The sequence below is a fragment of the Chelonia mydas genome, chromosome 3 (genome assembly GCF_015237465.2).
Source record: "Chelonia mydas isolate rCheMyd1 chromosome 3, rCheMyd1.pri.v2, whole genome shotgun sequence".
Lineage (NCBI taxonomy): Eukaryota > Metazoa > Chordata > Testudines > Cheloniidae > Chelonia > Chelonia mydas.
In genome coordinates, this window is record NC_057851.1 from 183,353,381 (window position 1) to 183,365,749 (window position 12,369).

General features: G+C 44.9%; 1 protein-coding gene across 4 annotated transcripts in view; it reads right to left on the minus strand.

Moving 5' to 3' along the window:
• Positions 1-12,369, minus strand: part of PUS10 (pseudouridine synthase 10) — a 77,166-nt gene that overhangs the window by 61,666 nt on the left and 3,131 nt on the right. For all 4 annotated transcript variants that reach the window (XM_037895981.2, XM_037895978.2, XM_037895979.2 and 1 more), the window contains exon 2: positions 6,586-6,722. In XM_037895981.2, the coding sequence (XP_037751909.1) occupies positions 6,586-6,711 (126 nt within the window). In that variant the 5' untranslated portion in view covers positions 6,712-6,722. The remainder of the gene's footprint in view (positions 1-6,585; positions 6,723-12,369) is intronic.

Consider the following 12,369-nt stretch of genomic DNA (forward strand, 5'->3'; position numbering starts at 1 on the left):
TTACAACTGCTAGCACCTTGGAGAAGACACGTGGTGCAGTGGAAAGGCCAAAAGGGAGGACGCTGTACGGTAGTGTTGCGCTCCCACAGCAAACCTGAGGAAACATTAATGGGCAGGGTGGCTAGAGACATGGAAATATGCATCTTGGAGGTGGAGGGTTGAAAACCAATCCAGAATTATCATTGGGAGAGTAACCATCCGGAATTTCTGTTTCTTGATGAACTTGTCTAAACATAGAAGATCGAGGATAGGACGCCAACTGCAGCTTTTGTTTTCCGTCAAGAAGTAGTGGGAGCAAAACACTTTCCCTCTGTGTTGAGGGGGTATCTCCTCTATTGCTCTGAGATGTATGAGATGTTGTACCTCCTGACAAAGAGGTATGAGATGTTGTACCTCCTGTTCACGAGAAGGGCCCCTGAAGAGCAACGGGGTGGGAAGGTGGGTGGGAGGTAAGGAGAGGAAGGGGATGGCATAACGCAATCTAATGATTTCCAGGATCTATCTGTCCGTAGTGATGATTTGCCAGTTGGCCAGGAATGGAAGCAAACGGTGTCCAAAAAAATGGTTGGTTGGAGTTGGTGCTGGAGAGGGTGCGAGGTTTTCTAAACCCTCAACCAAGACTTCAAATTTGTTTATTTGGGTTAGGAGGGTGGGTCACCATTGTTTGCGGAGGGCGACGTCATTGGTTCCTGGGCCTATGTCATTGTTGTTGTGTATCTTATTGTCTGAAATATGCTGCGCAAAGGTATGGTAACATGGTCATTGGTATGGCTGATATCTATATTGTCTCTTCTTTGTGGCAGGTGTTTGGATGCCTAAGATCAGAGCATGGCACGGGAATCCTTCATGGAGTGAAGGACCCCATTGGTTGTAGCGGCGAAGAGCTTGTCTCCATCGAAAGGGAGATCTTCGACTGTATTCTGTATCTCCTTCGGAAAGGAGGAAGAAGCAAGCCATGAGGACCACTGCATGACGACAGCCGTGGCTGTGGATCTGGCCGCTGCGTCCGCAGCATCGAGGGCAGCTTGAAGAGCTGTGTGGGGGATCAATTGGCCCTCAGACACCACTGCTTTAAATTGTTGTCGTTTATCCTCCGAGACATCATCAATAAATTGCATTACCTTAGCATAATTTTTGTGGTCATATTTTGCTAAGAGCGCCTGTCAGGGTTCCTTCCCCACTCTGAACTCTAGGGTACAGATGTGGGGACCTGAATGAAAGACCCCCTAAGCTTATTCTTACCAGCTTAGGTTAAAAATTTCCCCAAGGTACAAACTTTGCCTTGGCCTTGAACAATATGCTGCCACCACCAACCGTTTTAAACAAAGAACAGGGAAAGAGCCTACTTGGAGACGTCTTTCCCCAAAATATCCCCCCCAGCCCTACACCCCCTTTCCTTGGGAAGGCTTGATAATAATCCTCACCAATTTGAACAGGTGAACACAGACCCAAACCCTTGGATCTTAAGAACAATGAAAAAGCAATCAGGTTCTTAAAAGAATTTTAATTAAAGAAAAGGTAAAAGAATCACCTCCGTAAAATCAGGATGAAAAATACTTTACAGGGTATTCAGATTCAAAACACAGAGGATCCCCCTCTGGGAAAAACCTTAAAGTTACAGGAAACAGGAATAAACCTCCCTCTTAACACAGGGAAAATTCACATAAAACAAAACAAACTAATCCGCCTTGCCTGGCTTACCTATACTGGTTGCAATATTGGAGACTTGGATTAGGCTGGGTTGGAGAAGATGGATTTCTGTCTGGCCTCTCTCAGTCCCAAGAGAGAACAAACACGTAAACAAAGAGCACAAACAAAAGCCTTTCCTCCCCGCCAAGATTTGAAAGTATCTTGTTCCCTTATTGGTCCTTTGGGTCAGGTTCCAGCCAGGTTAGCTGAGCTTCTTAACCCTTTACAGGTAACAGGATGTTGCCTCTGGCCAGGAGGGATTTTATAGCACTGTATACAGAAAGGAGGTTACCCTTCCCTTTATACTTACGACAGCGCCGCATAGTTCGCTACTCTTAATTGCAAAGTGGAAGAAGAATACACTTTGCGGCCAAAGGAGTCCAGTCTCTTGTTATCTTTGTCTGATGGAGTGGAGCGGAAGTGTTGGGTATTTGTTTTTCTGATTGGAACTGTCAACCACAAGAGAATTAGGTGAGGGGTGCGTAAATGGAAACTCAGAACCCTTAGATGGAACAAAATATTTTAGGTCTAATCTCTTGCTAGTGGGTGTTATTGTAGCTGGGATCTGCCAAATAGTTTTAGCAGGTTCCATAATGGCCCCATTTATTGGTTGGGCTATTTTGGAGGAGGTCGTAGCTTGCAGGATGTCGGTAAGCTCATGGTGTGTTTCAGGTACCTCCTCCAGGGTAATACTGAGCTCTTCTGCTACTCTGTGACACAATTCTTGAAAGTGAGCGAGTTCATCAGTAGCAGGAGGTGGTGGCGGTATCATGGTGTCTTGTGATGTTATCACTATAGAAGAGGTGTGTGGGGCAGTGTCCTCTGTAGGGGTGGCGGCCACTTTAGGTCTTATCTAGGTTTCAGTGTAAGCAGGCAGTGGGGAGGGTCTGACAGCTTTCCTCCAGGCAGCCCGCGAAAGACTTGAGTGTGGTCCGGTGTAGGTCCATGGACCCCAGGGTGGCCATTGCCCCAGGGTGGGGAGCATAGGTGGTCCCATCCAGGGATTGCCATACCAGTGTGGATAGCCTTGAGGATATGGAGATCGTGCTGAAATGCATCTCCCAGATGTAGGTAACTGACTCTGGGGGGAGTATTGAGAGAAAACATCTGGTCATCGTATTCCTCTTCCTCATCCTCCCACACTTCATTGGAGGGGCTTGAAGTGGTAGGGGAGTACTGAAGTTAGGGTGCTAAAGGTCTCAGTGATAGGCTGGTGCTGAGAAGAGGAGAGTCAGGGGCATGGGACACCCTTAAATCCTCTGGCTGTAAAAGCTGCGGTGGAGCTGAGTGACCAGGAGTCGGAGCCGGTGTAGCTGGTGAAGGCCGTCTACTGGCGCACCGAAGGGTGTCCCGGGGGCACAAGCTGGCTCCACAGAGCAGGAGCCCCTGAAGTAGGCACTGCAAGGGAGGCAGGAGACCTCAGAAGGCTCGGCGCTGAGAGTGGCGGCTGTAAAAGTGGCACCACATGATCAAAGGACGGTGCTACAGCCATCACTTGTGCTTTCGGCACCGTAGTAGCTCTCAGCACTGTACTGGCAAAGGTGGCTGTAGAAGAGCTGAAAGAGGTGGGCAACTGGAAGCCCTGAGCCTTGGTACAGTGTAGTGGGGCAGCCGACTCACGGTCAGTGCCCGAGGTGCCTGCCTTGTGGAAGGTGCTGAACCGCAGAGCCGGAGTCAGCGGAGACTGGAGAACCGGTTTTAACTTTTTTCCCAAGGAACAACTCCTGAGGGGAGAGGAAGCTGTCCGTTTTTTTTCTTTTCCTTTGCCTCTGGAGGGTGTCACAGAGGTTTGCTGGCCAGGGTCAGAGGCAGGTCTGAGGCAGTTTTCCAGGAACAGCATTTTAAGCCTGAGCTCCCTGTCCTTGCGGGTCTGCGCTTTCAATTTGTTACAGCAGACGCATTTTTGGGGTACAAGAGACTCCCCCAAACAGCGTACGCACTGTGAATGCCCGTCCAAGATGGGGATGGCATCCTTACAGGAGGTGCATCTCTTGAAGCCTGGGGAGCCAGGCATGTCCGAAACTGCGGAGGTGTTGTTTTTTTTTAAAGAAATAAAAGTAACAGCTAATGTAACTTATCTAACTAAACTGAGAAACAAACTAACTAGCTGGTCTCAAAGAGCAATGCTGAACTCTGTTTCTAGCCGGGGATGGTAGAGAAGGAACTGAGAAGCCCGGACTGTATACGCGCTATTAGAACACTGACAGCTCGAGAGGCAGGCACAGCGCGCGCACAGCCGGTAGGGGTACTGCTGTAGAATCTCCGATCGAAGGCGCTGAGAGGCACCTTGACCTGAAGTGGAGCACCCCCAGGGACATCTCTCAAAGAAGAAACTACAGTTCCTCAATCAGCCCGATCATTAAAGGAGTGTGTAAGGGGCGCTGCCTCCTATCGCTTCCCCTGCAGCAGCTCTGATATGAGCCAGTGGTATTCTGACCAGTTGCTGTCCCTTCCCTGCTGCAGGTACTCAGCAGCACCCAAACTGGCCACCTATGGCATTGCCAAGAAAATAGGAGAGAGCACTTCTAGCTACTCCATTGCCTGCTTTCGTACAGGAACCCCTGCAAGAGCAACATAGGAGTTTGACTGGTTCTGCAGGAGCCTAGGAGAGCGTGTTGCAAAGGATAAGCACCCTGCCCACATGCGGCCACCCAGCGCAGCCCACAAGGAAGGTGGAAATGAGAAGCTGAGAACTAACAGTTAGTTACAGCTCCCTGATTCTCTGCCCCTGCACTACTTTGTGGTATCTTCAGCAGGAGACCTAAGCTCTTTCTGTGCTACCTAAGTGGGGCAGATCCTCTGGCCTGTTCTACTCTGTTTGTGCCAAAGTACTGATTATGGCCCACTGACCTTTTTGAAATAAAATATTTGGCCCTCAAGCTAAAAAGATGGAGACCATTGGTTTAGAGTTTGAAGCATCATACTGAAATCCCAATAATCCCATGGACTACAAATTCAAATCCTCTAAAGTCAGCTAGGCCCATCATCCCTCTGAATTTGATAACTGAGTTCCATACATGTTATTATATAGGGGATCATTTGTGAGACTTAAAAAAACTGAAATCCTTTTAGTCTTTGTGAACAGAAAAGATGTGTGCCAGTTAATGGTCCCCTTCCACCCAAGAGGTGGCTGCATTTTAGTGGTGTGGGTATGGGAACAGCTGTGTCATTTAATATGTCATAAGAATGGCCCAACTGGGTCAGACCAAAGGTCCATCTAGCCCAGTATCCTGTTTTCCGACAGTGCCAGTGCCAGGTGCCCCAGAGGGAATGAACAGGTAATCATCAAGTGATCCATCCCCTGTCACTCATTCCCAGCTTCCGGCAAACAGAGGCTGGGGACACCATTCCTGCCCATCCTGGCTAATAGCCATTGATGGACCTATCCTCCATGAATTTATATAGTTCTTTTTTGAACCCTCTTATGGTCTTGGCCTTCACAACATCTTCTAGCAAGGAGGTCCACAGGTTGACTGTGCACTGTGTGAAGAAATACTTCCTTTTGTTTGTTTTAAACCTGCTGACTATTAATTTCATTTGGTGAACCCTAGTTTTTGTGTTAAGGTAATGTTCTTTACTACTTCTCATATCAACTTTCTCTACACCAGTCATGATTTTATAGACCTCAATCAGATCTCCCCTTAGCTGTCTCTTTTCCAAGCTGAAAAGTCCCGGTCTTAATAATCTCTCCTCATACGTTCCATACCCCTAATCATTTTTGTTGCCCTATTCTGAACCTTTTCCAATTCCAGTATATCTTTTTTGAGATGGGGTGACCACATCTGCACACAGTATTCAAGATGTGGGCATACCAGGGATTTATATAGAGGCAACGTGATATCTTCTGTCCTATTATCTATCCCTTTCTTAATTATTCCCAGCATTCTGTTCGCTTTTTTGATTGCCGCTGCACATTGAGTGGATGTTTTCAGAGAACTATCCACAATGATTTCAAGATCTCTTTCTTGAGGGGTAACAGCTAATTTAGACCCCATCATTTTATATGTATAGTAGGGATTATGCTTTCCAATGTGCATTACTTTGCATTTATCAACATTAAATTTCATCTGCCATTTTGTTGCCCAGTCACCCAGTTTTGAGAGATCTTTTTGCAGCTCTTCACAGTCTGCCTGGGTCTTAACTATCTTTAGTAATTTTGTATCGTCTGCAAATTTTGCCACCTCACTGTTTACCCCTTTTTCCAGATCATTTCTGAATCTGTTGAATAGGACTGGTCCCAGAACAGACCCCTGGGGAACACCACTATATCATTAAGTCTATTTCCATTTAAGAACTTTTCCATCTACTGACTTTGACAATAAGCTCGAATTTACATATATGCATACAGAGAATGATTTACAACGAAATGTTTTGTACCCAATTTAAGTGTAAAAAATAATACTTTAAATCACTAAAAGAATATTTAATAGGTTTTCTTGATTAGTAATGGAGAAATACTTATGTAAAGTGAATTTACCAAGGCTGCATGAGATGACTTCCTGGAAACTGGTATCGTATTGAACCTTTTTCCCTGTACTATACTATTATTGACTTTTAGCAATAAACTTGACTCATATTGGTTATTTGGTCTCTTGCGTATATTTCATAACATACTAAAGTGTGGTCAAGCAATTGACTATACAATATATCAACAGTATTCTGATGAATAGCCTATCAATAAAGTTACATAGTATCAGAAGATTAGTAGTATTAATTTTTCATAATTTATTCCACTAAGCCTCTTCCTCACAGGCATGTAAGTATCTTGTGTCTTGTGTAAGGATCTACCTATTGATTCAATAAATCGGAACTATCCCAAAGAAAGCTTTTTGTTGGTGTTGTTTTTTAAATACACTTTCATGTTCATATGTTTTAATTAAAAATAAAAGAGGAAACCTTGTATGGGTGCCTGTAAGATGCCTCTAACCCCACACAGCAGAATCTGAAAACACATCGCGGGCAAGTGCCAGTATTCAGTAATAGCTGAGCAATGGATCTGTTCTTTTCTGTCAGTGCAAACATTCTGGATCATCCTAATTAAAAATAAAATAAAACAGGGTTAGTAAGTGATTTTCATGTTTCACATCTAAACCTAATCTGCACAGAAGAAAACAAAGTTAGAGGTGTCTGCATCATACCCCAACCAACCCTCCCTGGAATAAACATCGTTTGGTGCAAACAGTACAAGTATTCACACACCAGAACAGTATTGGGGGTCATTGCACCAGTTTATAATTCTCATAATGCTTGAATGAAGTTTTGGCTTAGGTCAGAAGCATCATTTGCTTGGTGAGGTCAACCTATTCCTAGTGACCATTTCTGCACATTACACTTGTTCATTATTTGTAGTCACAGGATTATTGACCCAAGAGAAAATAGCTCTGCTGCTGAAGGCCAGTAGTCATAGCTGTTCGGGGGAAAATACACAGACGCACAGACATTAAGGTCAGAAGAGTCCATCGTGATCATCTAGTTCAACGTTTTTCAAACTGGGGTCCGCAGACCCCTGGTGGTCCCCAAGGGTATTCCAGGGAGTCCGCGGACCCCGCTGATCAACTCCTCCTCCTCCCTCCCTTCATCTCCTGGAGGCTACTGAAGCTAAACTGGTAGATTTTAGTCTGGCGTTGCAGTGGGGCTAAGGCAGGCTCCCTGCCTGCCCTTGCTCTGCACTGCTCCCGGAAGCCACCAGCACGTCCCTGTGGCCCCTGGCGAAGCAGGTCTCCGCGCTCTGCCCCACCCCTAGCTCTGACTCCGCAGCTCTCATTGGCTGGGAACTGCAGCCAATGGGAGCTGCAGGGGCAGTACCTGCAGAGACCCCCTTGCCTAGGAGCCGCTACAAGAGAGATGTGCCAGTCACTTTCACAAGCCGCACCCCCTCTCACACCCAAACTCCCTCCCAGAGCCCACACCCCCTTCCCAGAGCCTGCACTCCCTCCCAGAGCCCACACCCACTCCCACACCCAAACTCCCTCCCAGAGCCTGCACCCCCTCCTGCACCCCAACCCCCTGCCCCAACCTGGCGAAAGTGAAATAGGTTAGGGGAGAGCGAGCATGAAGGGAGGGGGGATGGAGTGAGGGGGGTGGGAAGAGGTTGGGCAGGGTGGAGTTTGGGGGAAGGGGTGGAGTGGGGGCAGGGCCTGGGGCTGAACAGGGGGTTCGGAGGTCCCTGAAAATTTTTAAATCAAAATGGGGGTCCTTGGGTTGCTAAAGTTTGAGTCTGACCTACTGCACATTGCAGGCCACAGAACCTCACCCACCCACTCCTGTAAAAGATCCCTAACCTCTGACTGAACATGCTAAACTTCTACCCAGTCCTATCGCATCTTATATATATGGTGCATTACACTAGCTGACATACTTGTGGGTGGAGACAAGGAACAAGCAGACTTCTTTGAACAATGTGTCCCAAAGGACAAATTCATATTAAAAGAAATCCTACACATGTTCAAATCCCAACAATGGCAGAGGTCATAAAGTGAGAGCCAAGTATATGTTTCTCTATCCTTTAAAGCCTACAAAGCCAACAGTAGTTCTTCGCCACCTACCACCCCCTTCCCAGTTTTTAGGACTCCTTGAGTATCACTGCTCACCCCAGATTTTTTTTTTTTAAATACTATAAGACATTTTCTAGCACTTCCAGTCACAGAGCTGGCCTTCAAAACTTAAACCAACTGGCTACAACTGGAAGTCTCAATTATTTTTTTTCCCTAAAATAATGTATGTGCCCCCTCCAACCCTGTTTTTGAGGGACTTGGGAGGAGTGTCAGATTCCTGATAGAAGAGGAGCACCCAGGAGTCCACTTATGCTACTAAGGAAGCATAAGTTTTAGATTCCAGCGACAAGCTGTCTGCCTCCAGCTCAGCCACTTCTCTTTGAGCTGCCAGTGTGGCCTCCACCCACAACGGATGCAAGCAAAATAAGGTAGGGATACACCACCAGACTGAGTCTTCCCACCCATCACCAACAGTAGGCCTCCACCCGCCCGCAGCTGCCCTGAGGAAGAAAGGAGGCACTAAGGAAGAAAAAGAAATTCTCATCACTCTTCTTTAAAAATGCATTAAGTTTTAGAGCTCCCCCAAGTCATTGTACTAAGCCTCCCAATCAACTTTGAGTAACTATTTATATTACAATGGCATCCGGATATCCCAGTAATGGTCAGGGCCCCAATGTGTTAGGTGCTGTACAAACAGTGTTTGGAATGTGCCCGTTTAAAAGGTGTCACAGACCCAACAAAGAAATTTTCTACAATTCTTGCTCAGTCGCTGAGGGGCACATCTGGGGGCAGAGCAGCCAATAGGAGCTGCTGCAGGAAACAAAAAGAACACTGCACCTTCCAGTAAGAAAGAGCCCAGCGGCTCAGGGTGGCTTTGCTTGCTCTTCCACTCCTGTGAGCAATGGGATAGGGCTCCTCTGCTCCTTCCCCCCTGCAACACCTGGCATGGGAAGCAGAGTCCTCCCTGCTGCAGCTCTCCCAGGCCAGGAGAGCAGGGTGAAGAACACGAGGAGCTGCAGGAAGAGCAGAGATGAGGCTGGTGGCGCAGAACTGATGTGGGGACTGGCAGAGCTTGGGGCAGAACAGGTCCAGGGATAGAATTAATGAGGGGTTGAAGAGGCTTAACAGATGAGGGTCAGGGACAGACAGGTATGATGTTGCTTTCATTTCTGTGGCACTTTTACCACTGCGTACAGACACATAGGGAAATACAGTACCTGCTGCAAAGAGTATACAGTCTGAAAGAAAACTAGAATTACAAATTTTAAGTTTGATCCTAGTCTTTTTTGTATATAAAAGTTTTTAGTATCTAATTTATTAACTTAATTCTGTTTTATGAAACTTCAGTCAACTCGTCAGGGTAACATCTGTCTCAGGCTGTAATATTTCAAATGAGGGATTTAAAAAACAACAAATGATGAGGAAGATGGTAAAAATGAATAACTGAAAGACATACAAAATTCCATTCCCAGAGAGTAGATTTACATTTAATTCACCGAGAGGATATCTTTCAAACACGCACACACGTGTGAGAGACTTGGGGCAGGACTGTGACAGCAGCACATGAATAAATTTTAATGACTAAATAGGCCTCTTTCCAAATCACTAATTCATAAGGCTCACAGAAATCCGCCCACACTTGAAAGGTTCTTCCTCAATCCACCCATCCCTGGGATTATTGTGCTTACTGTAACAGCTGAAATAGAGGCTGAAGGACAAGTGCTAGTATTAATGGTAGGACCCAGATATCCTGGCTGTAATAGCTGGCAGACTTCTTCACCAAATAGTCACCGAAACAACAAGAAGTGATGCCGTTTTAGTTCAAACAATCATGAGCTAGTTCAGTTTAAACTAAATTGAGGAATACACAAAACTAGATCTGCAACTAGGGTCCTTAACTGCAAAAGGGCAAACTTTAAAAAATTAAGGGAATTAGGTAGGGAAGTGGACTGGACTGAAGAACTCAACGATCTGAAGGTGGAGGAGGCTTGGAGTTACTGTAAGTCAAAGTTCAAGAATCTATGTGAAGTCTCCATCCCAACCAAGGAGAAAAAATTTGTAGGGAAGGGTTGTAGACCAAACTGGATGACCTAACTCTCAAACAGATTATTAAGAGACAGCAGAAAGCCTACATGGAATGGAAGATGGGATGGATCAGCAAGAAAAGCTACCTCTTGGAGGTCAGATCGTATAGGGAAAAAGTGAGAACTGTCAAAAAGAGTTGGACCTTGCAAAGGAAATTAAAATCCATAGTAAAAGGTTCTGTACCCATATAAATAAAAAGAAAACAAGGAAAGAAGAAGTGGGACTGCTAAATATTGAGGATGGAGTGGAGATTAAAGATAATCTAGGCATGGCCCAACATTTAAACCAATGATACTCAGACTGTGGCTCACAGCTCGCACGTGGCTCTTTAATGTGTCTCCTGTGGCTCTTTGCAGTAGGATTTAATTAACCAATCTAAGCTATTAACCAATCAAGATGCTTTTACTATGTTATTAACCAATTAAGTTATCAACTTGCACTACAGTATTAACTTATTTGCTGGGAGAATACTGTTTGAATATGAATAGTAGTATAGCAAATGAAACAATTAATTCGGGGTAATGTCGATCCCTAATTTGGCTCCTGAATCACTGAGACCTGAATATCACTGACTTAAATGAATACTTTGCCTTAATTTTTTATAAAGAAAACAAGGAGCTTAGGGGTAGTGGCAGGCTGGTTAATGAAAATGAGGATATGGAAGTCGAAATTATCACATCCAAGGTGGAAGTCAAACTCAAACAGCTTAATGAACTGCTAATATAGTAACTATTTTTAAGAAAGAAAAAAAAGTGATCTAGGAAACTACAGGCCCGTTAGTTTGACCTCAGTTATACATAAGGTTTAGAACAAATTTTAAAAGAGAAAGTAGTAAAGGTAAACAGTAATCAGGGTAAAATACAACACGGCTTTACAAAAGATAGGTCGTGCTAGTCCAACCTTTATATCTATCTTTGAGAAGATAACTGATTTTTTAGACAAAAGCAGTGCAGTAGACCTAATCTACCTGGATTTCAGTAAGGCATTTGAAACTGTTCCACTTGTGAAATTATTAGTGAAATTGGAGAAGATGGGGATTAATATGAGAATTGAAAGTTAATAAGGAACTGGTTAAAGAGGCAACAACAACGGGTGATACTGAAAGGTGAACTATCAGGCTGGAGGGAAGTTACTAGTGGAGTTCCTCAGGGATCGGTCTTGAGACCAATCTTATTTAACATGTTCATTAATGACTAGAGACAAAAAGTGGGAATGTGCTAATAAAATTTGCAGATGACGCAGAGTTGGGAGGTATTGACAATATGGAGGAGGACCGGAATATCATACAAGAAGATTTAGATGACCTTGAGCAATAAAAATGGGATGCAATTAAAAAAATGCAAAGTGTAAGATCATGCATTTAGGGACTATCCAAAAGAATGTTTTCTATAAGCTTGGGGACGTATCAGTTGGAACCGACAGAAGAGAAAGACAGACCTGGGGGTATTGCTTAATCACAGAATGACTGTGTGCCTCCAGTACGATGTGGCCATGAAAAAGGCTAACGCAGTCCTAGATGCATCAGGCAACGTATTTCCACTAAAGATAAGGAAGTGCTATTACAATTCTACCAGGCACTAGTGAGCCCTCATCTGAAATACTATGTGCAGTTCTGATCTGCCATGTTTAAGAAACATGAATTCAAACCGGAACAAGTGCAGAGAAGGGCTAATAGGACAATCAGAGGAATGTAAAACCTACCTTACGAGAGAAGACTCAAGGAGCTTAGCTTGTTTAGCCTAATGAGACAAAGGCTGAGGGGAGATACGATTGCTCTCTATATATACACATCAGAGGGATAATTCCTCTCCCTCCCTGGTATTTATTTAAGTTAAGGGCCAATGCTGGCACTAGAACAAATGGATACTAACTGGCCATCAACAAGTGTAGGTTTCAAATTAGATGAAGGTTTCTAATCATCAGAGGAGTGAAGTTCTGGAACAGTTCCCCCTGTTCTTCCAGGGGAACAGTTCTTCCAGGGGAAGCAGTGGGGGCGAAAAACTTAACTGGCTTCAAGACTGAGATTGGTAAATTTATGGAGAGGACGGTAAGATGAGACTGCCTAGACTGGCAGATGGTTCATCTGTGACTGCTATTAGCA